The sequence below is a fragment of the Gigantopelta aegis genome, chromosome 9 (genome assembly GCF_016097555.1).
Source record: "Gigantopelta aegis isolate Gae_Host chromosome 9, Gae_host_genome, whole genome shotgun sequence".
NCBI classification, from domain to species: Eukaryota; Metazoa; Mollusca; class Gastropoda; order Neomphalida; family Peltospiridae; genus Gigantopelta; species Gigantopelta aegis.
The window spans coordinates 59,893,974-59,921,073 of NC_054707.1; the positions used below are offsets into that span (position 1 = coordinate 59,893,974).

Consider the following 27,100-nt stretch of genomic DNA (forward strand, 5'->3'; position numbering starts at 1 on the left):
TGATGCAATATCTTATTTTGACATTGTACATGCCTTTTTATCTTTTTTGGTAAAATTCTTGTACATTTTAATTATGGATTTGATGGCTGTATGTTGTGCTCATGACGTTGCCACCGGTGGGGAAGGATATGCTTAACTTTCGCGAACACCTATTGTCACTGTTTTTGCCACTCGAATGCATGCAATCACAGCTGAACACTATACTGTGCAAATTTTAGTTTTCTAAGCCAGTTTTTGGAGAGGCAGTCTTCTTACATGAGGTGCAAGAGGGATTTCTTAGTGGAATGGCGATACTATTAAGGACAAGTACCTGATAGTGGATCATAGAAGCAATCACCACTTTGCCTGACATCCTTTCGACTCTGCCTTGTTCAAAGATACGATTTTAATTAGGGATTACGGTTTTGTTGTTCAGATTTATATTCACCAATGGTTCTACTTTTTATAAACAAATGAAACTCTATACAAATTAAACCCTGAGATGTGTATGCTATTTTTTGGAATAAAAAAAAAGTTAAATTCTCAGGGGGGAAACTGCCGCCTCCCCCCCCACCCCCGAAGAATACGGTCCTGTATTCATGTTTTAAAGCTACTTATTTGGAATGTGAAATATTATATATACATTCTTAAGCTTAGACCAAATGTTGGATAATTTTTAAACATGCTGATTTTTGTCAAACAAAAAACCCCTCCAAAAAAACCTAAACCGAAACACACACAGACGCATACACGCACGCACAAACTAGACCTATTATAAAAATAAATGATGACTAAAGAGGGAAGTTTACCAACTATTATTAGTATTATTTAATGTCACTTAATCGTTATTTCATTTATATAAATTTATCAATTAATGAATTTATAATAAATAAACAACAAAGATAGAACGTCAGAGTAGGCCTAAAGGCCTTTACACGCTATACGCGAATTAGACAGGCGAGCGAGTGAAAAATATAGAACAAACACAAACTATACTGTGAATGCACACTGCACGCGTACGAATAGAGAGCGAGCGAATACTTAGGCGAGCGAATTTAAAAAATAGAATCAATCCTATTTTTTTTCGTACGCGTTGACAATTCGCCTGCAACGTCATTTCCTGTTTCCGGTCAAGAAGCACGTGGTTAAAAAAAACTGGCACCGTCAACCAAAACAAATAAAAAGGAAGAACTGATAATAGCCGTCCAAGAACATGTAGTGCTTTATAATAAAAGCAGCTGCAACTACAACTCCACAACTGGTGTAACAAAGGCCGTGGTATGTACTATCCTGTCTATGGGATGGTGCATATAAAAGACCCCTTGCGTTAAATAAATCAGCTCTTTCTTTTACAACATGGGGGATAGAACATTTTGGGTTTTTTCGCGAGCAGTGTGCATGTACTTGTCGCTAGTGTCAACGCGAAATTCGCGCCAACAATCGCTCGCGTACAGTGTGTAAAGCACTTTAAGCTGAATCCTAACTGGACGCGAGCGATGCGAGCGATTATTTTAGAAATCATTGATTTCAATTGCCGCATCCTAACCGCACGCAGGGGCGAGGCGTAGCTCAGTGGTACAGCGCTCGGCTGATGCGCGGTCGGTTTGGGATCGATCCCCAACGGTGGGCCCATTGCGCTATTTCTCGCTCCAGCCAGTGCACCACGACTGGTACATCAAAGGCCGTGGTATGTGCTATCCTGTCTATGGGATGGTGCATATAAAAGATCCCTTGCTGCCAATCGAAAAGAGTAGCCCATGAAGTGACGACAGCGGATTTCCTCTCTCAATATCTGTGTGGTCCTTAACCATATATCTGACGCTATATAACCGTAAATAAAATGTGTTGAGTGCGTCGTTAAATAAAACATTTCCTTCCTTCCTAACCGCACGCGTACGGCGTATCTCTGGTCAGGATACAGTTTAAAGTTACATTCTCTGGTTACCATATTATAACATCATGTACAAATGTCAAATACAAGCTCAAATGCACTTTTAAAAAAGTTGTGTGTGTTCGCTATGAACGGATATCGTCAAACGTATACGCTTGATGGTTGGACTATACCAATTCAAATCCCATAGGCGACCATGTTAACGTTTGTGTTTAAAAACACTATATGCAATATATCAACCATGCTATGACCCATAAATATCAGTACTACAACCCCTACCTCAAAGTATTAACTGCAGAAAATGGTACCTTTCATGGCTCATTTTCGGTATAACCAGATGTTTTTACAACACCCCTAGTTTCGCACAAAATTTTAGTATTTTTTTTTTAAATGTACCCCATACATATTCCAAGCACGCTACTTGACACAGTGGTACTAGATTAATTAAAATTGCATACATTTTTAGCCCAGATGAAACTAAATTTTTTACGTCCAACACACTCACATTTATAACCAATCACAGGACTTGTGGTGTTAACTTCTCTATCAAAAGTGGTGCACCTCGAACTTCGACCCAGCCGGAAATTAATTGGTATAGTGCTACCTGATTCGTCGCCTGTGCCGCCATAGCTCGGCAAAGCACAAACGACAGCCCGTTGTCAGTTTCAGTTACACGGGCGTTTGCCGATTTCAAATTGTAGGGTTCGTCTCAAAAAATTAAAAGAGAAATCTTGCGCTGTACAAAGAACGTTCGGTTGAGGATACGGTAGTTAAAACCGGTTTAATCTTGACAACGTATTATTGACAGTCGTACCTTCCTATTTCAGAATATATTGATATTTTATAAAGTGTTAGTAGAACTTTCAAAGTTTAGCTTGTATACTAGTAACACATTAATCATGTATATATTTTTAAAATAAAATATACTAAAGTAGACAATGAACGTTTTCACTTCTTAATTTTACGTGTTAAAATCGACAAATTCAAATAAATAATATTTCGTTTGGAAATGGTAAAGTGGGGGGGGGGGGGGGTTAACGACATCAAAGATAAAGCATATTGATTTAATAATCATCCGTCCCCATACAACCGTAAATAAAATGTGTTGAGTGCGTCGTTAAATAAAACATATCCTATCCTTCCTTCCATCTGCTGTTGGATGTCTAACATTTGGTAATTTTGACATATAATCTTAGAGAGGAATCGGGTTTATGTGCAGGGGGAGGGTATTGGAGGTCGAAACCCTTACGTGCCCAAGCTTAAAAAAAATTTGAAATGTATTTTTGGGGGGAGCATGGCCCCATATAAACTTCGCTCAACAGTCTATAACCCCAACCCCGCTGAAATCCCTGCACACGCGCCTTGTAAACGCGCTACATTTTTTATGGGGTTTTTTTTAGCAAGGGATCGTTTATATGTACCATCCCACAGACAGGATATCACATACCATGGTATTTTTGTATACCCGCCGATGGGGATCGATCCTAGACTGACCGCGCATTTCCAAAAATACCTTTTTAGGTCTAAGTAATGAATAAAAATAACATATAGGCTAGTCTTGAAAAATGTTACGTAAATCGAACACAGTACCCTCTTCCTCTACCCCTAGAGCGTTACGTAATTAGTAACACCCCCTTAGGGTAGGGTGGGGCAAGACGCACCCCTTAAGGGGAATTAAGTATATTTTTGTTCAGACCCAACATTTCAGCATTTTAATGGCATAATATGATAGACGTGTTGGTGTACTATGATTTGCTGTCTATTTCTGATGAAAAACAACTATATTGAACATGCAATCTTTAATAAAATATTTTTATCCAAGGGGGCATCTTGCCCCGTGCCTGGGGCAAAACGCCCTTTAATGTGGGGTAAGATGCCCCAGCATAAATGAAACAAAACTTTCAACTTTTAATCAAGGAAGAAACCTGAACTTCATTAAAACAACAGTTTGCCCCCTATTTGTATCTGAACTGGTGTTTGTATCATTGAATCAGATATCAGTCACTATCTGAATCACAGTTGGGACAAATAAAACAGTCTTGACCCTCTGTACAATCTCTGTGCGCCCATTTCTTACAGTCATGGCACTGGACCCACACTTCGCGTGGTCTGCTGTTTTCGAATGGTTCTCCACATATAAGACATGGCCACTCTTCATCCTCACTGCTGCTCATTTCGCACCTCTGTTTCTTACACTGGCTGCTTTGGCCCAAGAACAACAACGCCGCTGTATTTCACCTTGAGGTCCCGGTGTCGACGTAGCGTGCGAGCTGGAATACCATACTGGCGACTAACCTGCTTCAGCGGCTGATCTTTTAGGGCATTTAGTGCTGATTTGAGCTTTTCACCACCATACTTCCCTCGGTCCGTTTTCCTTTTATATATCCGAACCATTATCTGTAAGAAATCAAAGAAAGAAACTGAGAAAGCTTTTAATTGCATCATTTACATTGATATTATTAATATCATGTATTGTACGAGTTCAAAAAATGAAATTAGTTTAGTCTATTAAATGAGACTATCGTGTGGGCAAGACGCCCCCTTTCAGAGGCGTCTTGCCCCACGGTATGCATGACGTAAGAACATACTTTACGTCATCGGAATCCATATTTTCGCCCATGTGCGTCAACAATTTTTGAAACTTGAGATATTTATAAGTAATATTATAGTGATTGCACGTTGAAGTATAGTATCTTGTTTTTCACAGAGATTAATTCATTACTTACCATATTTATAAAAATGGACTATAAAAACATAAAATGTGAATATTTTACGTACCGTCAGTTATCAGCGTTTGTGCTTTTGTATACACCAGCCGTTTGATGGCAGCACTGTCTGCAGTCGTTAGACATCCGCATAAAGTCCATACAGGCCGAGTAAATGGAAAGAGGCGTTTTACCCCGAGGGTGCATCTTGCCCCACCCTACCCTACATGTAACGCGTATGTCAACAGCTGGCCACTGTCAAAATTTCAAGGCAAATCCCCCACTCACCGACCCCTGGAAAGTTGTATCTATGGATATAAATATGTTTTGGAGATATGAGACGACCCCTCAATCAAGACAGTTAAATTTGTTCAAAAAGTGCGAAATCTCACGTGATCTCTTGTTGGGCCTATCTACATGTAGGCCTACTAGTAAATTAATTAAATACATTTTTATAAACCACAAACTATATTTGTATGAAAAAAAATACGCCTTAAGCTGTAATCGGTCGCGAGCGATGCGAGCGATTATTTTAGAAATGATTGATTTTAATCGTATCCAAACCGCACGCGTTCGGTGCGACGGATTAATCTGTCGCGTCGCACGCGTGCGGCTAGGATGCGGCAATTAAAATCAATGATTTCTAAAATAATCGCTCGCGTCCAGTTAGGAAACAACTTTTAGGTAGGAAATACTATTGAATCGTGCACTTTATAATAGAGACATGAGCGAGAGAGACTGAACTGAACTGAACTTTATTTACAATCAGGCCGTAGTCTACGGCATATGAGGATATATATACATACATACAGCAGTCAATATAATTGTAACAAGATGGTGGGTGTACATAAATACAGTAAATAAATACTAATAAATACAAAAATACACAGAATATCAGCCAGAGGATTTGAAAGCATTCATAATTAGATTACAAAATATAAACCGTTTTCTAAGGACACCAGCTTTCTTAGAGTTGAATAATTTATAAAATTAGACTGACAGAAAGATGGTAAGTAACGCTTTCTTTCATTCTTGAAAAACAAACATGTAAATATATAATGAAACTCATCTCCGATATCGTAATTATTACAAAATGGACATATTCTATTTTGTAGTGGTAGGCCTACATTTGTCCATCTGCCCGTTTCAATTGGAAGATTATGGTTTGATAATCTGAAGCGTAATAATGGACACCAATGTTTTCTCTCTATAATTGTGATGTACGTCTTAAATTCAACAGTATTATAAAATAATTTATAATTTGAAGCTTTGGATGAGTTATCAATATAAGTATACCATGATTGTAAGTATTGATCCGTAAGCTTTTTATTAATATACGTTTTGAACATGGAAGCACTAGTAATAGCATTGCATTGTGATAACCATATATATGTACAACCAATATCACCTAAAACAGATTTAACATACATAATCCATTTGTGATTATAAAAGTTATTATTAACATCATTCAGTAATAATGTGTACACCAATAATGACAACTTGGACTGTTTTCCAGTAATTAGTCGATACCACCTTGAATATGACCTCTGGTGGGCGTGGCCACACATTTAATATGATCAGTGAGGTCATTCTTTTATTTATGCAATATACTATAACAGTAAAAATAAAGAAGTGCATGGTACTGAAAAATAATCTCAAGCAACCTTCCTTGTGCAAGTTTCTTCATACTGATAATGGAAATTCTATTGGTGTTGTGCAACCAATGCCAAGGGGAATAATCCAAATGATTGCAACGTCAGACGCGACAAGTTTTTTGAGGCAAATGGCTGCCGATGTGTTTGTTAACTTTTGATTTTGTTTTGTATAAAATATAATAATGGATGACGAAGAACGTAAAAAGAAACTTGAAGCAGGAAAAGAAAGAGTATGTGTATAGTTATTGCTAGTTTTATATAAATAACAGTATTTCTTTATAGTGCCATATGCGGGTGCATGTCATAACACTCAGTTACAGTGTAACTTACACTGTCATTTGAGAAGTTGTCTGGACTGAAGTCAAGACGAGTACAGTGAAAACTGGCCTTGTCAGTTATCTAACTTGTAATTTTCGGAATAATATGTAATGCATTAACCAAAAAACAAAAAACAAACGTAAACTGTTAACATTTGCATGATATAAACAATTTTTTTTTAAATGAATGACATATGAATTGCAGGAAAGTGTCCTACTTCCGCTATTTGTAAGTGTAACTGTAACTAGAAACTCGAATCATAGCAACCCATAAAAGAAAAACCCCAACAAAACAACCCTAATGTAAAATTAATTTTAAAATATACATGCTTTACACTTGGTAAATTCGAATTACTGAGTTGAAATTAAATCGGTGTATGTTTGTTTCAGGTGCCCGTCAACCGATCACATGTACTAGAAATCTGACACTACCAAGGTCAAAGTCCTTGGCTTTAAATCACTTGACCAGTATCGTGAAACAGAAAGTAGAAATGTGCGAATACGTCGCTATGCTATTAACAAAAACAAAACCTGCTTTACTAAATTAGTTTTTTGTTGGTGTACGCGTTTACTGTGATATCAACATGTATAAACATTATACACATAGAATTATTGGACAGAGCACCTATTATTTTTTCTGTACGTGATCAAAACGACGACAGTGTAAAATAAATTTCATTACCTGCATTATACGAAATTAAACACAACAAAACCGACGAGATCTTAATAATAAGTGAACTCCTAGCTGATTGGCTCAGTGTAAAGATAACCAACGAATCGTGTTTCAATTTATAAAAAGTATTCTAGGACGTTCATTGTGAACAGAATGGAATGGTTTGTGGCATTGTGGATTGGATTCAATACACAATTAAAATGGCAGAGTTAAAAAAAAAAAATACAAGCGTGATTTGTTCAGTTTAGGAGTGCGTTATCTCGCCTGTCAGATTGAGTGGATGGGGGTTCACGGGCGTGATAGCGCTTGTGCCCGTTAAAAATGAAAGTCTGCCTAATTATGTCTCGTGTGAAATTAGAATTCATAAAATGTAAAGGCTGTGATAAAAGTGGATCACAGTAAACTGTAAAAAATGGAGTTTGCCAAAATACAAAATGGAAAATCATACCCACTACTGGTATGCAGTATAAAACATGCGTTTGCATTATCACATGGAAGTATATTTTAAGCTGTAATTTCATGATATGTTTTATGAGCCACTTGTACTCATGATGCCATATTTTATATTTCCTGTTCAATATGTTTATTTTCAAACTTCCAATTTCAGTTAGCAGCTTTCAGAAAAAGAAAAGCGAAGAAGAAAAAGCGATCTGTAGGTGATGTTGCAAGTGGTGGAGACTTGACAGTGAATGCTGGGGTTGATGGTAACTCGGCTGACATTTCTTCATCAAGCGATGTTCAATCACTAACTGAAGACGTAAGAAGGTTTCTCATAACAGACATATGAGTGTACTGTAAATTTAGTTTGTTTGAAAAATAATAGCTTTTTTCAAGTTTGGGTATTTTGCTGTGTTTGTATTAAAAACAATTTAATTGTTGTTTGGACTCCTTTACTTATGGTTGTAGTAGAAGTGATCACACAAGATACACAGGTGAATGAGAGACATTGTATATATCGTTTTATTTAAAAATTGAAAGTGATACTTTTTGACGTTGATACAAATATTAACCACAGAACCATGAAAGGTGTAGCTCATTAGCATGATCGAAGCTGTTGAAACATAAATATGTAAAGTGGTTCAGTGGTTCACACTTGCATGAACGTAAAACATTATCACATTAAATTTTTATAATTCCAAGTTAAACTATTGCATAAAATACAATCAAATAACAGACTCCTCGAGGAAATTAGGAGCAGGACGTAGCCCAGTGGTAAAGCGTTCGATTGATGCGCGGTTGGTCTAGGATCGATCCCCGTTGGTGGACCCATTGGGCTATTGCTCATTCCAGCCAGTGCTCCACAACTGGTGTTACAAAGGCCATGGTATGTACTATCCTGTTTGTGGAATGGTGCATATAAAAGATCCCTTGCTGCTAATTGAATAGAGTAGTACATGAAGTGGTGACAGCGGGTTTCCTTTATCAATATCTGTGTGGTCTGTAACCATATGTCTGATGCCATATAACCGTAAATATTGTGTTGAATGCATCGTTAAATAAAAAATGTCCTTCCTTCCTTCTTCCTCGAGGAAATTAATACAAGGCAACAAGCTGAAAAGTCTCATCTCTTTAGACTTGTAAACAACTTTAAAAACAAATGTCTGCATGTTGTTGTTTTTTCCAATAAATATTAACATTTACTAATTGAACATTAACATTTACTGTTTCAACATTAACGGTTGTTTTATTAATATTTAACAATAAAGAAAACAGCTGAAATGATCTGTTTAGGGATTTTTGGGGGGTTTTCTGAAAATAGTGCAAAATTGAGATTCATGCAGTTATGGACCATCAGTTTTGTTGTAAGTCATGTAATATCACCTGGACCAATCCAAGCATTTATAACAAAAAGATTATTTAAGTCATGTAATATCACCTGGACCAATCCAAGCATTTATAACAAAAAGATTATTTACAGATTGGAATTATATCTGTAGGATTTGCTACATCTTTTTTCCTAGATTTGGTTTAAAGATTCACTTTATATAATAAAATTATGAACTTTGAGCTGTACGAGTTGAAATGTCTTAAAACCATGACATTGGTTGAATTCATTTCTGTTTGGCTGTTCTTGATATGTGCATGGTTTTGTATTAATTACATTAAGGCATGATGATTATATACTAAACTTCATTGAAAAAGCACCACCTGATTTTCAGTTATTATTACATGTATCATGTTAGCACAAAACACACACAATAAAAAAAACCCCAGAAACAGACAGACCTTTTCCAATGCTGTATTAAATACACTTTCAAAATACTTCAAATGAAAAACTACCAAAACAACGTGAAAAGCAGTTTCTTATCAAACAACCAGTGAAATGGACGATAAAAAATACTTCTGAGATAAAATTACGGTTCGCTTGGACACACAATCGCGATTGCACACCTATGATATGAAGTATTGTTTATGTTACTCTAACCTTAACGCTCATCCAAATCATAAACCTCACTGTAAACCTTGTTTACAATTTTTGGTTTATCTGTCTACAGGAATCCATCAAATTATGCAAAATTAGTTAAATATGTTAATTCTTTTCAATTTTAAAGTGGTTTTTTTTCACTACTACCACTACAAATACAGGTGCATTTTCAGTGGAGTTAAGTATATGTGCATGGTGTTCTGTTTACATTTCAGAGTGACCAACTGTCCTTTGATGATACTAGTGGAGATGAGTGGTCTGGCAAGGTGTGTTTCATATACCGTATATCGCTGTGTATTAACCGACTTTTCAAGCCTCTAAATACCATACAGTCAACAAAAAATGTCTGAGAAAATACAACAAAATATTGGCGTGTACGGAAATATGATACTAATTAAAACATGTCGGTCAATCCAGGCTTCAAACCTTACAGTTGTGTTATTTAATCAGTATTTTTAACAGCCTTTGTTAAGTCCCATACCAGTATCCATTTGATTGTTTGATACACGCAATAAAAGTTATATTTTATTTGAGAAATTAAATGAAATTTATTTAATTTTTATTGTGTTGACAATTTCCGGCAAAAGCCACTGACAGGTAGTACCAGTATTTGGCACCAAGTGTGTCACGTGATCGGAACGGTCATTAAGTCTTTTCATGACTTCTGATATTTTGTCCCTAATTGCAGGTTTAATTGGTCAAAACTGATGATTTTTACTTACCATCATTGTTGATTCTGCAATTCCTAATAAATTATTAGAAACTATGTTTTATTAGAGATAACACCAGTTATTAAATGAACAGAATGGGTGTGTTCATCATTGCAATTATCTATTGTGGGTGTTTTTATTATTTACACCGCCGTATAAAAGTGAAACTACATGGGTGCGATTCATTCGAGAACCAGGGCATAAAATTTGGCACAAACGATTTTGTCGTTCATCTGTCAGTTATGCAAGACCAATATCAACTTAAAAGATGGATCGTTCTTGCAAAAGCTGTAATAGCTTGTCAGAAAATCAAAACAAACTTAAGTTGGCTAATATCAATGTTCTGGAAACTGTGTGCAGTGGGAAATCCCTGACCTAGATGTACGTCATATGTGCTTGATGGTAATGTTCTAAACAGCCTTTTCTCCATCGTTCAACGTGACCAGCTATTTTCTTCATGACCACCATCCCTTTCATTATAAAACGCATCCTACATTGGTATGCCACCAACATATTTACAATTTACAGACGTTTGCTGAAATTCTCAAACTCTTGACGTGATGATATTCAGTATTTGAAGCATGCCACAGAACTTTTATGGGTACTTTCTTAGAATACTATATTATATACTGAAGCAATTTAATGACACTGATGAAAAAATATGTTTAAAAAATAAAAATAGATGGGTGTCATGAAAATCTCTCTCACCACTACTCCAAGCCAATCGGAATAAGTCAGCTGATTACGGATTTTCTGTGGAGTTCGACACTTGTAGGTTCTTTCAGACTGATTCAGGTCTATTAACAGCAAACATCATGACATTCTAGTGACTGTACCTAGTGTCGGGACAGAATGACCACTCATATTAACTTTGTGACTGTCACAGCATGCCAATACATAACCTCATCTGGCTAATGCGAATGTACCCGTGCAGCTACCGTTAGATTGATTTAGTTTAAAACCCATTTTGCCTGTCACAAGAGCATGTAGTATTGCTAACATGCACTGTGGTGCACTAGATCTCGTGCCACAGTTGCGAGAAAATCGTGTTCTCGTTACTATGAAGAGCATTTTACAGAATTTCTAATTTTCAACGAATCGAAACTACCGTATATCTTCGCCTATAAGTCGAATTTTTTTCACCCAAAAATTATTTTATAACTTGGGGGGGTCGACTTATAAGGGTAAAAAAATTTCACCAAAAAATATTACTGTTTTGGGGATTATTTTACAACTTTTATTGTTGAAGTATGCCATGTATTTATACTCAAATATGTTAATTTGACACATTTATTTTTTATAACCTTTTTTTTTTTTGGGCATTATAACGGTTTTCGTTAAGCGAAAAGGCTTACGATCTCACTCACATGCCAAGACAACAGTCCACTTAGTTAAATTAACAGTCATCACTAATAGTAAAAATGTAAACAATACTAACTACCTGTTGCCTGAGTTTATTTTGAAATCTGGTCACTGGCATTAATGGTTGTTCAAACAATGTTTTGGCGGTGATTAACTTCATGAATATTACTGAGCTTTCCCTTAAAATAAGACTGATCTCTGCAGTTCACTATCTAGAGCAATAGGGACACATCATTTGGTACAAAAACCAGTGTACTTTCCAGAGTTATCCTCCTTACATATATTAATATGGCGGCAAAACGTGATACTTTCAGTTTTATCGTAGTGATCTGTTGGCAGTGTTTATAAATAAAGTTGTTGTCTGTGCACAAAACCATCTGTACAGTACCATACAGTAACAGTCAAACAGCTTTCACTCTCTACTAAGGGAATATTTCGTTTTGATGCTATGTAATAATGACAGTTTGATTGGAATAGTCTGATTATATTGCGATGTACAAAACGTGAAAACCGAAGTTTGTAAAATAATGTGCTGAAAATAAGAAATATTTCAATATTTATAAGTTGTTTTTCATGGGTCGACTTATAAACGGGTCAATAAAAAAATACGTTTTCAGGGCTTGAAATTAGGGACTCGACTTATAGCCGAGATCGACGTACAGGCGAAGATATACGGTAGCTTAATTTTTATTTATGCCTGGCAGCTTTCAAATTAGTCTAGCACACAAAAAGTATATTTTCGTATACAATAATCACTCATCTTAGATTCATGTTTGATTATCATTACCCATTAACCTTTTCATTTGTATCTAACTACTAAAGAAAATCGTTTGTGTAAACACTAAAACCACATAAACGACATATCGGTTGTCTGAAAAATTCAATTTTATGTCCTGAGAACAAAGTTATCCCACAGGAGGGGATTTAAAAAAACCATAAACCTTTATTCTTTTTTAGCTATCTTAAATTTTTTATTAAAATAGTTTTTGTACATTGTACTTTGATGGTTCACCAAAACAAATTCCCGCGATTGACTGTTGCACGAGACCGACATTATGATTATCTTGATTGGATATATTCTATATTTTTGCCCGTTTGAACTATGTAAAGTTGAGTCAACTTATACATCATACCAACCTTTTTGTACCAGATATTGAGGGGCAAAGTAAGGGGTCAGCTTATCCACAGAGTTGGCTAATACACAGCGATATACGGTACTAGCCCATTTTTCAAAATGCAGTCGCTTATACCCAGTGACAGAAAAAATCCTCTGTTTTTTATTTTTATGAAAAACATAACTGATGGTAGTTACGTGTATATAAACTATCAAATCTCAGATGTAACAATGAGTTTTTGATCAGATTATTTAAAATTTTGGACTGTTCTTAATTGCCAGCATTTTCACAGATCTATACAAACAGGGTCCATTTGGGTTGCTGCACCCCTTCCACCATATAAATGCATATATAAAATAAATGCTGATTACTGCCAGGGATATATTTTTTTTTCAATATTTCATTTTGTTTACAAGTGTATGTTAGTATTAACGTCCTCATTTAAATTTGTATGTATGCCATGTATGTAACTGAGTAAAAGTTGAATAAACACTTTTGTATTTGTATTTGTTAACCTCCTCATATTAGCGTATGGTTTGCATGCTTGTGAAAATATTGATAATTGTCTGCAGCCCTTATAAAATAAGAAAAATAAAACTTTCAAGACTTCAGTTGGGAAAATTGGAATCTGTTCTAGTGCTATTTCTGTATTCCTCCGAGACTTACAGGCCTCATTAAATTGTAAAAACAATAGTTTCGTTCATGCATTGATCATGCAAATCTAATTTTGTGTTTTTTTGTTTGCACATTAAATTTATGCTGTCATGTACATGGACATAATGGGTTATACAAAAATGAAATGGATTATTTAAATTTATTTTTGGCATCACTATTTTTAATTCTCAATGGCCTGACTTACATGCAAATTGTTTAATACACACATCTTTAACAGTTTAATTTAAATAATGTATTTAAGAAACATATATAATTTTAATTTTATTATTATATTATAGGAGTCTGAGTTACATTCAGCAGTATACTACCAGTCCAAGCTGAGCAATGTGATTCAACGTGTGGCTGAGTTGGAGGAAATGGTGGAAGGGAAACAACTAGCACTGGACAAGCTTGTCAGTGAAAACGAAGCACTTAGATCTCAACAAGCAAGTGCTGAAAATCAGGTATCAAAATATATACAGCTAAAATTGGTAACAAAATGTTTTTATATTTATATATTTTTTTATATACATAGAACACTTTACTCTTTATCTCCCTGTATATTATGTGTATTGCTGTGAAATACATTTATTGTGTATTATTATGTTAGAAACTTATGTATATTTTTTGGTTTTTAAAATATTTCTGCTCTGTGAAAGAACAAATATTTGTGATATCTTTTGTGTTTTTACTTTTCCTTCAGGAAATAATTAAATATCAAAAAAGTTCTGTTTATTTTTTAAATATTTCTCATTAATAAAATAATTATCAATTATTGCCCGCCATTGAGGGCAATATCAGGTTTTATGGACCAAAGAAATTGATATTGGCCGAGTCCATAAAACCTGATATTGACCGAAATAAGGTCAGTAATTGTTTTATTATATAATAAAATCCATAAACTTGTACATTACTGCTTTATTTATTAGAATCGAAATAATCTAATTCTTATAATTTCCCACAAAATAATTTCTAACTAATGAGATTTAATGACAAGCAGATGAATGAGGAAATAAACAGTTGAAACATTACCAAGACAAAAATTAAATTAGAGACACTATGACCAGCAAGAGTGTCCAAATCATATTAATCACATAATAAAAAACAAAAAATAATAAATCTGAACATACATTTAAACTGAACAGTTACTGATTACCTCCAAATGCATTTTTTATTTGTAACATAAAATCCTGAGAGTTCCGATTCCAGCTGCATTTTGATGCATCATGTACGTTTCTAAATGCGAAATATTCCTCAAACAATGTGACAATTACTGACTTTGCCTTTGTCATATTTCTGGAATTAAACTCAGTATGTTATCTTTTTGTTGAAGGACAGCAAAGCGTTTTGTCACAAGTTTGTGGTTGTTTACATTAGAATTAGCAGTTGAGGTTTCATTACGTTACCTACTCATTAATTGGATAGAGTTTTGTCTCATCTTTAGTTTCATTGGTTAAATTTCCCAGGGCAATGTCACTTTTGATCGGACCGGTGAGACCGTCTCATGGCAATATCACTATTTACGGAAGATGTGACTGGTTTTTGACCAATAAGAATACAGATAAATTTTCATTATATAATAATAACATATATGTCGCCTTTTTGTGTTTACAGTTAGAATCAAAGGATCAGATGATCAACCAGCATGGTGATGGCTTGAAAAGTAACCATGATTTCCCTGAAAAGGTTTGGTTCAGTTATTTTATATTAAAATGTAGCCGGTATTCTCTTTAAGACTGTAAAAATTACCAAATGTTTGACATCCAATAGCCAATTAATTATTAATGATCAATGTACAGGGAACATTTCGTTTTCAAAACTTTGATTAGAGATATTTTTAATCAATTCAAAATTGATTAGCAACTACTGTTTATAATGTTTTAAAATTCTGTAGCGATCTCTGAAACTTGTGTAGTAAATCAGGACGCGATGCTGAACAAAATGTTGCCAGATGTGCTCTAGTGGTGTCATTAAAAAAAACCCACCGAAAAACTTTACATTTACTGTAATTAGGGGTTGTTCCAAAATTTATGCTGTAATTATACCCATTTATAAAGTTAAGCAATTTATTATCAACATCAGGGGTCGAAATTGGCTGATATTCCGTCTGGCAAGTTACAAATTCTGCCAGCCCAAATCAAAACCTGCCGGACCAAATGTGATTGACTTAAACTATGAAAATAATTGTCAGTCCGGCTGGACGACATGCAAAAATAATCTGGCACGTGGTGATGTTTACTGGTAAAAACAGGTTGGGATGAAAGTATTTTGACCCTGAATATGATAATTCTTTTTTAAATTACAATGAGATAGATGTCTGTTCTTATTCAGTTTATGATATTAACATTTTATGGTGTTTTAGCTCGGGCACGCATGTATGATATTTTTTGATATTGCTAAAATAAGTTGACATACATGTACAGTTGGCAAGATCATTAATTAAAAAAATAAAAAACCACACACACTTAAATTGCTTAATTTTCTATTGGGGACTATATTATTTTGTACCTTGTGAGTCTGCCACATCTTTAATTTAATAAATGATTCCTACCCACCCAACGTGAGAAATACAGGAACAGCGTTAATACTTATTTATTTATTACTGATCCTGTCCTGGTAGCCATTTTGACTGAAATTTGCTCTCTTGCTTCAGACTTTTTGAGATCAGTAAAAGTTTGCACCTGAAGCCCTCTAATGAAATTATCTGTTCCCCTCAACTAATAGTAAATTTTTTGATATTTATCTGTTATTTCCAATTTTGTGTTTCCTAGGTTCGACTCCGTGATGTGCAGATGGCTCTTGGTCAGCGAGATGCCATAATTCAGCAACTCACAGTGCGACTGCGAGCAACGCTGGAGAACTCTGTTCCAGACTGCTATGCAGAGACACAGAATTTAGCCAAGCAGGTGGCTGTGCTACAGCAGCAACTCATGGAGGTAATTGTTTCTGTTAAAATTTGCTTCGTTACTGTCCTTTTTTACAGCATAAGAAGGGTGTGGGCTAATGGTACCAGATGTCTTAGGATACAAACAGTTCGTTGCATATTTTCTTGGTTTTTTTAATATAGTGCTTCATAAACTAGTATTAAAATGATTGAGAAAAAAGTGTTGTTGCTTAACCTTCTGAGTTCTGCAGGCGAGATATCTCGCCCGACGTCACGTCGATATACTGTACGCTGTATACAGTGCATTCTTCATTTCATATTTCCCGCCGTTTTGCACACAACACTCACCGGAAACGGAAATATAATTAAAGAAAAAAGATTTTTTTTCAAAATGGTGGGTTTTGTTTTGATTTTTTCAATTGAAAATACCTTGAAATTTTGAGTTCAAAAAGTGGTTTTCGGCAAGTATTTTCGCTTCACAACAATGGCGGCACGTCGCGGTCATTTTCAGGGATCGATAGCTGATTGTGACAGCTAATTTGATAATAAATTTGATCGTTTTACCAACAACGAAAATTACCAAATATTGCAATATGAATCGTAGTTCGGGTTTAAAAAAAAATTCTGGTCAGAAAACCACTGTTATCGGGCATAATGGACATAAATACTGGACAGCTGGCCACAAATGCCCATAAGTAAACGCAACTTTTTTGATTTTTTGCCTAATTTTAATCACCATTAGCCGATCTAAAATAATAAAAAATTACAAAAAAAGACACGAAAATAATACTTACCAATTCATATATGAACTTTATTTCATGTATTAATAAAACATTTAAGTGAATATATGAGTAAAAATTATAAACTTGTAACCACTCAACATGGTTTTTGTTAAAAATTAATCCAGTAGTCTAAAGGCTAAAACAGATTTAATCTAATACTATATAATACTGATAGTTCAAACCTCTGAGAATTGAAAACTGGCATAATCCATTTATAGGTTACACAGAAACTAATTTAGAGAATTCATTTTGTTTATGTTTAACCCATCATAACCATGTAATCTGAACAAGAAAACGGTTATACATGGGCAGGGCCATATTGAGTGCGCATTTGGCAAAATAGTGGTTGATTCCATGAATCTCTATCTAGTGCCTCATCTATATGATACCCACTTCAGAAGAAATCCTTTACTGGAGATTTCATCCCTCTTGCACTTCCAAAATGATGTCCTAAATTTAATGCGTGAACAAAAATGGGTTATGCAAAACTATATTTGTGAGAGTGATGTGCCAATAAATCGATCACTCTAGCAATGTTAAGAGTCCAATTGTAGCGGATTGTTAACAGGAGCATCTGTTACAATAATGATTTTTTTTTTACACTTTGCTGTGTACTGTACTGCACTTACCAAGTTAATATAGTATTTAACACTAGTGCTTTCTTTGTATTCTGGATTTTGAAGGTACTTAATAAACCAAGTCCTTAAACAATGATCTTTGTTTTGATTTGATTATACGATTCTCATTTTCATACATCAGTTTTTTGAGTGAAGCATTTTGCTTGATTTGGTCTGATCATTTTTATGAGCAGAATATTTTGCCTGATTTGGTCCCTAGCTTCTGCGTAGGTTGTCAGGGCCAAGACCTAAGCAAAGACCTGGACGCTTGAACATTTTCGTGTTGCGGTTAGTATTCTTTGTGTAGATAGAGACCATTTAAGTCTAATACACATCGTAGTGCTAAAAACCTGATAGTGATTATGTAAACTGAATTCCATGTCTTGCTGTATCAAGTCTTTGCTTAGTCTCTAACAGCTTGCAGTAATAATAAGGTGTTGAGAAAGTATGAAATCCTTCAAAACCATTTGCTGGCTGGTTTTTCTTCTTCATAAACCCTAAAAGCAAACTATTATGGTTTTCAGTTATACCAGTTATGTCATAATAATAATGTCCATAAAGTATTATTTTCAAAATTTTATATTTTTAACAATGGTTTTGGTAATAACTTCATAATAATAGAACATACCAGTATTTCTTATTCCAAATTGTGAATTAAAATATGATAGTTAAATTGATTTGAATACATAACTGTCTGAATCCTCAGGAAGTTAGTTAACATTTCAAATTGATATATCACATATGTATTGCAAAATTGGTATAGCTACATGTGTATGTTAAGTTGAAAAGCTGCTCATTTAGCTGTTTCAATTAAAATTTCTCATCACTTTGCATCTATAATTCTAGCAAGACCGCTTGCATGTTCTGTTATTCCTTTGTGTTTTGTAGTTAACTGGAGCATCGTTACAGTTTATATTATATTCCTCAGCAGGAACATTATTTTAATTCATGTCACGTTCTTTAAGAGGAAGAGGTTACACAGAGTATTTCACAGTCATTAATGTTATTCCAAAAAGCTCTTGCATCTTTGAACATTTAGAAACATACCGAATGATGGAACAATAAAGCTGTTGAACCATTTGTAGTGAAAACCTCATTCTTGCCAGAAAACAAAATCATTGAAATAGTTAACCAGTGTATTTACTTGGCCACTTAATCATATTTATGTACCTACCTTTGTTTGACACCCAGTGGCCGATGTGTATTTTTGTGCTGGGGTGTTGTTAAATGTTCATTCATGAATTCATTTACTTTGGATCTTAACCTTTTGCATCACTGTAGTTGGTCATACAAGTAAAACGTTGGCATGAAACCTGTAGATGTACAAAATTAAGGCCTGAATTTGTATGGAATGAAGTGTGATAAATTAATCTGCTTGTTCCTGTTGAAAATAAAACAACATTTTTCATTTCTATATATTTCATAAGAGAAATTATCAGTTTCAGTTTCCTGCTGTGAAAGTTGTATCCTGTGATTGCTTATGCAAATAATATACTACATTTTAGTCATAAATGTTAGCATGAAAAATACAATTTTACTTTATTTAATTGCACTTTTGAAATATGTTTATTAACTTCACCAGTGTTGCATTTTTATGTTTGTTTTGTGCATGTCTTTAAAAAATAAAATTAATTAATTTGATTTGTAATAGTTTTATGTTTTGTCTTTGAAATGCATTGTATATTACTTGAAATGTAGTAATTGATATTGTCTGTAAATTAGAGCAAGATTTACTCATACATACAACAGAGAATAAAGTGTATGAAATATTTGTATGTAAATCATAAAGCATAGTTATTATTTTAATGTGTATGTCCACATAATTCTTCTAAGTAATGTGTAATTTTCAATTTAAAGTAATAATAAAGTATATATTAATTTAGGGTAGAAACACTCATTAGAATTTATAAATATATTATTACAAAAGTGAACTACAAATATATTTATAGATAATCGAGGGAACATTTTGCTTTCAAAATTTTGATTAGCGACATTACAAGTAAATTGAAAATTGATTAACAACTACTGTTTAATGTTTTAAAATTGTGTAGCAATTTCTGAAACTTGAGTAGCAAATCGCGACATGATACTGAATTTTTTTTTTCTCCGATATTATAGCATTGAATTATTTGGCTTGTTCATGAACTCTTCCACAATTAAAAATGTTAATTTATTCATGTGTTCTGTCACATACATATTAGGAATTAGTATTTCGTGAAAAAAAGACATAATTGAATTATCTACAATTAAGAAAGTAAAGAACTACTTCTTTGCAATTTATGCCACCTTATAAAAAAGAAAAATAATCATTTTCTATAACCAAAACATTGTGTTCCTGTAAGAAATATAAATGTGGCAAAATTAAAATCCACTCTGTTAAATTAGCACAATAATTGCAAATTATGATAAATATTTGACTTAAATTTAGCTATGAATAATACTTAGTGCCAAGTGGACATTTAAAAGTTACATCAAGTTAAATGATAATAATGCATGATTTAAATAATCTTGTAATGATAATCTCAACTGTTGAAACGTTTCTTCAGTTTAAATTGTTTATCTGTAATTTTTAGCATGCATATTTGTTTAAATTGGTTAGATTGATTGAAATAAAAAGAGACATTTGATGTTTAATTTTTGAAAAATTCAGTAAGTAGTAACGAAATGTTTTTGTTCTTTCAGGCTGGAGAGGTTTTGCAGGCTCAGATGAACCATCATAGCCTATCATCAAAAGCACTGCAGGAAGCCAAGGCAGAAATCCTTTCACTGCAGGTAAAGCTACAGAAGAAGGATGACCTTCTGGCACATCTCAAACAGAACCTGACCTGGAAGTCTGAGGAAGTCATCAATCTTGGTAATACATGCAACGAGCTTCAAGCACGGCAAGAAGATCTCCAAAAAGAACTATTAACGACAACAGACGACAAAAATGTATTGTGCATGAAATTACATGATCAAGCTGATGTGGATAGTTTGAGGACAGAGTTGGAAAAACTAGAGGCTGACTATGCTAATGTGGTAACTGAGATGACAGTGGTTAAAGCATGTAATGCAGAATTGGAAGCGGTCAGTGTTCAGAAGGTTGGTATGCATGAACATTTTGAAGACCTAGAGTCCCAGGTGCTAAAGCTCACTAATGAAAATATGAGACTGTTATCTGAAGTAACATCACTGAAGTCTGATATTGTTGATCTGAAAGTGTCAAGTGCAGAATTTCAAGAGGAAGCTCGACAAAAACAATCTGAAAATGACAGAATGAAAAACAAAATTAATGATCAGCAAGGAGAGATTGTTGACTTGAGAGCCCAGCTAGAAATGCTGGAAGATGAAAATTTCTTGATGTCTTCTGAGGTAGTTAAGCAAATGGTTGAGAGCAAAGAGGCAGCATTTGCAAGTGAATTAAAGGCAAAAGTTGATGATATTCTAGCTTTGAAGGAAGAGCACCAAAGATACAAAGATACCATTGCGAAATTGAATGCTGAAATCCAAATGTTCAAGAATATGCACTTGAAAGAGACTGTAGAAGCTGCTGTGTATACTGAAGATGTTAGTGTAATAAAAACTGACTTTTCCACTATAATTCAGTTGGACACTAATGACGGTGCTGAAACTATATCGGGTCAAAACTTGTCAGAAGCTAACAGAGTGATGCGCCATCTTGATCCAGAACAAGATGTCTTGCAGCATTACAATCTAAATACTGACCAAGCATCTGTTGATGGTGGTGCTGTTCTAGTAATGCAATCCCAGCATGATAAAAATTCCATTGTTGTGGAAGTAAATACAAATGGTGCGCATGATAAGCCTACAAAAGGTGCAACACAAGATGATCCAAATGATGAGAAAACGCTTTCTGAAAAAGTTAAGATTCTTATATCTAAACTTAAGAAGACCAAAGCTGAGCTTAATGCAAAACAAGAAGCTTTAAAAGAACTTGCTTCTGAGAATGATAATTTGAAGTTACAGCTTGAAAACATGAGCAGAGTACAAGAAGAGTTGAATCAGTTACAGTCAAACCAGGAGGAACAGAATTCACAATATAATGAAGATAAGAAAAGTCTTCAGAACATGGTAGACATTTTAACAGCAAAAATTGAAGAATTGCAGTCACATAATTCTGAACTGTCTGTGGAACAGACAGACCAAGAAAGTGTTGTACAAACACTGTTGACTGAAAAACATTCTTTGGAAGAGAGCATAGCAGCATTGAAGACAGATGTTGAAAGAATGAATTCAGAATCACAGTGTTTGACATTAAAGTTGGAATCAGACCATGATCACCATGAGAAAGAATTTAACCAACTGGAAGAAGAATGTAAAACATTGAGACAGCAAAATGAAAACATCATGTTAAGTCAAGAAGAAATGCTAAAACACCACAAAGAACAGCTTAACTCTTCAGCTACAGACATTGATACACTGAGACAAGAACTGGCAGATGCTAAGGCTGGTGTGGAGATCGTCATTTCAGAGAAACATAGATTGGCTGAAGAAATCCAGATTCAGAAAGAGGCCTCTCAGCGTGAGATTCAGTGTCTTAGAGCAGAGTTGGAGCAAGCTAGACAAGAAATACAAAGAACAGTGATGGAGGAACAGCAACAGAAGTCTAGTACAGAAATAGAAGTAGAAAATCTGTCTGAGGAACTAACCAAGCTTCAAACCAAAGTGGGCAGTTTAGAAGCTCAGATTCTGAATGAACAGAACCTTAAAAACCAGTATGAAACTGAAAATTCTAATTTGTCAAATGAAGTTGGTAGACTTAAAATAGAATTGGAAGAATCCAGAACAGCCATTCAAAATTTAGAATTAGATAAAACCAAGTTGGAAGATGACGTCTCCAAAGCTAATGCAGATGTACAAAAGATTACCTCAGATTGTGAAAGTATGAAAAGTAACTTTGAGAGTCAAAATCTTCATGTAATGGAAGAGATTCAACAGTATGAAGCATCTATAGAACAGATGAAAACCGATATCGAGAACACAAAAATAACAGAACAAGAACTAAGACAGTCCCTTCAAATGCAGTATGAAAATTCCCAAGAAGAGGTTTCACGACTTCAAATGGAGGTTAATCAGGCGAGAGTAAACTTGGAACAACTAGAAGGGAAGAAAAGACAGGAGGCTGAAGCTTCTGAAGCTCGACTATGTGAGTCTGCTGCAGAAATAGAGCAACTGAAGAGAGACCTTTCACAGAGTAGAGTTGAACTGGATAATTTGCAGGCGAGTTATACAACAACACAAGAAGAATATCAAGAATTCCAGTCTCGAACACAACAACAAATAGATACACTTGAAAAGAGTCTTGAACATGCTAATGAAGAAACTGAACAAATAATAGGTCTCAATGATCAAAAACAAGCTTGTCATGAAGCCAGTCTTGCTGCAGCACATGAAGAACTCGAACAACTAAAGACGGAAGCAACTAAAGCAAAGTCTGCATTTGAATCACAGCTCTTGTCCAGTACTGAAGAGCTTACAGAAACTCAAATAAAGCTGGAAAATTTGGAAAAACGTCTTAAAGACGTGATGGATCGATTAAAGGTAGAATGCACCACTAGAGTTGAAGTTGAATTTCAAAGTGAAAACGTTTCTGGTGAGTTACGTAATCTTCAGAATATGCTGGATGTTAGCAAAGCAGAAGTAAACAGCTTGCAAGGTCGACTTGATATGATGACTGAAAAAGTTCAGAACGAACAGACTGCAAAAGAAGAAATACAGAATCATTGTGATTCATTGACTGAAGAACTTGATCGGACTATTCAAGACAGAGATGACTTGCAGCTTTCAGTAGATAATCACATAGAGGTACTTCAGGCATTAAAGAGAAGACTATGTGATGAATTGGATGATATAAATATTAACACACTTGAGGATGGTTCAAGAGTGGTGGAAGGTAACATGACCAGGATGAAGTTAGAGATGGAGAGGCTTTTGATCTTGGTGGATGATAGAAATTCAAATATTACTGAACTGGAATTGGCTGCTGCTAAGAAAAATGAAGATATGGAGATTATGACGGAATATACAAATACCTTGAAAACAGAACTCACCGAAGTTAAAATTTGTTTAGAGGAAAAATTGGAAGATGTATCCAGCAAGGAAATGGATATTACTTGTCTTCAAAGTACCATAGACATTTTGAAAAAGGAAAAAGAAGTTCTCAAAAACAATTTTGATTCATGCTTGGAGGAAATGCAATCAAAAATAGCTGAACAGGAAGGTGAAATAAGAAACCTTATGAGCCAGCTGGTTGAAAATATGAAGAACAATGATAATGATGAGGATATCAAGATGACATATGAAACACATATATCAACTTTAGAAGATAAGCTTGAGAAGGCTGAGGTAGAACTGGAAGAAGTGAGACAGGGGTTCACTTCTGCTCTTGATGACAAACGTAACTTGCTGACTGCTGCAGAAAATCAGCTTGCTGAATTGGAAGATACTTGTAATGGTTTGGTGAATGAAAATGCTCGTTTGAAAGAACAGATGGAAAAAAAATCTGAAATCTTCCAAAGGGAGAAATGTGATTTACAGAAAATGCATGAGGCACAAATTGCTGAAATGGATGATAATTGTAGGACTTTGGAAGAAAATATTAGTAGACTACAAAGTCAGATGTCTGAGCAGGCAAAGACTTTTGAACAGCAGCAGAATGAACTAGAGATGAACTATGAAAATCAATTGGCTGATATTGAAGACAGATGCCGTATATTAGACATGGAAAATGGAAAATTGAAACACCACCTGGAGGAAATGGCAAAAGATCACAAGCAGGAGAAGGAACATCTTCACAGTATGTTTGAGAATCAGATAATTGAACTGGAAGACAGATGCAGGGAAAATGAAAATAAATCTGGCTTCTGCCAACAGAAATTAGAAGAGCAGCTCTTTGATTCTGAGCAGCAGAGGCAGAGACTGGAGCAGCAGGTGCAAGAGTTGAATGACAGATGCAGGGAACTAGAGCAGAGCAGGACATTAGTGCATGACAGGCTGGCAGAGGCCATTGAGAGTTCCAAGCAAGAAAAAAGTTTCATGGAAAGAGAAATTGCCCAAGAAAAGCAAACAAATCAAGAATTGGAGCACCAGCTGTGTCTTAGGCAGAAACAGGAACCAGACCACATAACTGAAACTCCATTAGTGGGAAGTGAAGCTGAACTAAGAGACGACCTTACTCCAAATGGTGCTGAATGTAAAGTTATGCAGGAAGAGATGGAAGAGAGTCATGATGCAGCAATACAGGTGTCACAGAATAATTTAAATATACCTGAAAATCAAACACTTTCTGAAGCCATGTCTGATGCAGAACAAATACATGACTTGGAAGAGAAAATAAAGTTATTAAGTATACAAAATGGAAGACTCAAAGAAGCCATTATGGAAAGTAAGAAGATTACCCAGTCACAGACTTGTTCACGGCGTTTCAGTTTTCCAACAAATGACGATATATTTGTTCTTAGAAGTACTGTTTCAAATCTACAGATGCAAACTAACCATTTATCAGAAGAAAATGATGCCATCCTAACAGATCTTCAGAATGAAAGGGAAAGGTTAAATGCAGCTATGCGGACAGTTGAAGAATTAAAAGAAGGCCTAAGAAGTGCTAGAACAGTTTTTGATGAAATAAAAGCTGATCACCAGAATGAAATGGATCAGCAGAAAGCTGAGTCAGATCGTGAAATAGAGGAACTTCGCGAGAAGCTTGTTGCATGGGAAATGGAATTAATTCAAAGAAGACAACTAGTGGATAGTTCGCCAAGTGAGCAGATGATTGGTGGAATCACTGCCCAGGCATGTCAGTCTGTTACTGTCCAACTTGCAAGTTCTGAACCATCAGAATTGGAACGTGACGGTACAAATTCAGAGTCAGAGTATGGGAGTGGCAGTAAAAAAGCAGCAGAATTGGTCAGATTGGTTGCCGATTACGAACAAAAGGTGGGACATTTGTCTTTGGAGCTAACCCGTTTGCAGTCAGAGTATCAGACTTCAAAGAATGTACATGAAGCTGAAGTGCTTGATCTAAGAAAGAGACTTGATGATCAAGATGAAGTAGACTTGATAGGAGTTTCTGCTAGTGCCTTCAAGCGAGAATGTGATGCAGTTAGTTTGTCAAAGATTCAACTTCCATCTTTGCAATCACAGACTAAACCACCAAGTAATCTGTTAGAAATGTCTGGTGAATTTCAGCCAGAATCGGTGGGCTCTTTTGAACCAGAAATTCTTACTCCTGAAATTGATCCTACACAGAATAGGTTCCATCTTGAGTCTGAGCTTCATCAAATACTTCCTTCCTCTGGAGATCACATATCTTTTAATAACGATTTTGAAATGGACATGGAGCTGTTAGCGAGTCCTAAACAATCTGCCACACAGTTTCTCATAAATAACCAACCTGTTTATCATACTGATGTGGGTACCCAAGCAAACTTCAGTGTTAAAGAGAAAATTGAAAGCAATTCTTTGTCCATAGGTGTTAGTGAAAGATTTGATCCTGAAGGAAACTCGCACCTTTCAACAGAAACATCATTAAAGTCATCATTGTCACTGACTGTAAAACCAATTCACTTGCATGAAAATGTTATTCACCCAGATACCAGTACCCAGACTGAATCAGCAGAAATTGGTGCTAATGAATGCACACAGCAAGACATTAATAATGCAACCGAGCTTCTACGAAGGCAGTTGACACACGAGAAAGACATGCTAGAAGAAGACTACATCAAAAGGTTGAGAATGCAGGAAGTTGAAATCACGCATGCATGTGATGCTGAGAAAGAGAAGCTGAAGAAAGAACTGGAGCAACGTCTTCATAAGAAAATGTCGGCCATTACCATTGAGAAGGAGCAGCAGTTTATTAAAGCCTTGAGGAAAGTTAGAAAGCAGTTGGAAGCAAGGCATGAAAAAGAACTTGAACGAATTCGACGTCAAGCTTCGAAGCAGTCTGCAAACAACTCTCCTGTAGATGAACAAGATGAGATAGTTCTTCAGCTGAAACAGGAAAATCAGGTAAAATGGGGTTCTTACCTTTTTTGCATTTTGTAAGACATTTTGTCTGTTTGCTTTTTTAAAATAAATGTTAGCATGGTATCTAATATGTTAGCTAAATGTTAAGCATCTGCAAATCTCATTCACACTTACTCAGGGTGGTGAAACTTTGTTACCAGTCCAGTACCTATGAAATATTTTAGTAACCCACGAGGAAGTCAAACATGTTGCCCTTAATAAAATAACTTCACACAAATTTCATGTATGCAATTTGATTTATTACTAAAGTTAAAATAAGAAATAAGTGCTAGAGAAATATTTATTTTAGTGTACTACTTTTGTTAAA

At 35.0% G+C, this 27,100-nt stretch overlaps 1 protein-coding gene and 1 long non-coding RNA gene across 9 annotated transcripts in view; one reads left to right on the top strand and one right to left on the bottom strand.

Moving 5' to 3' along the window:
- Positions 1-3,654: 3,654 nt before the first annotated feature.
- Positions 3,655-4,765, bottom strand: LOC121382233. The gene is made up of 2 exons (XR_005959136.1): positions 4,649-4,765; positions 3,655-4,267 (listed from the first exon to the last, which is right to left on the bottom strand). It is a non-coding gene; the product is annotated as an uncharacterized LOC121382233 (long non-coding RNA).
- Positions 4,766-6,344: 1,579 nt separating this feature from the next.
- LOC121381236 (A-kinase anchor protein 9-like) overlaps positions 6,345-27,100 on the top strand; it is a 134,965-nt gene continuing 114,209 nt past the window's right edge. For 7 of the 8 annotated variants that reach the window (XM_041510454.1, XM_041510459.1, XM_041510455.1 and 4 more), the window contains exons 1-7: positions 6,345-6,460; positions 7,828-7,977; positions 9,861-9,911; positions 13,786-13,950; positions 15,101-15,172; positions 16,258-16,422; positions 20,452-26,775. In XM_041510454.1, the coding sequence (XP_041366388.1) occupies positions 6,413-6,460; positions 7,828-7,977; positions 9,861-9,911; positions 13,786-13,950; positions 15,101-15,172; positions 16,258-16,422; positions 20,452-26,775 (6,975 nt within the window). In that variant the 5' untranslated portion in view covers positions 6,345-6,412. The remainder of the gene's footprint in view (positions 6,461-7,827; positions 7,978-9,860; positions 9,912-13,785; positions 13,951-15,100; positions 15,173-16,257; positions 16,423-20,451; positions 26,776-27,100) is intronic. The other variant, XM_041510460.1, reaches the window with a different exon arrangement.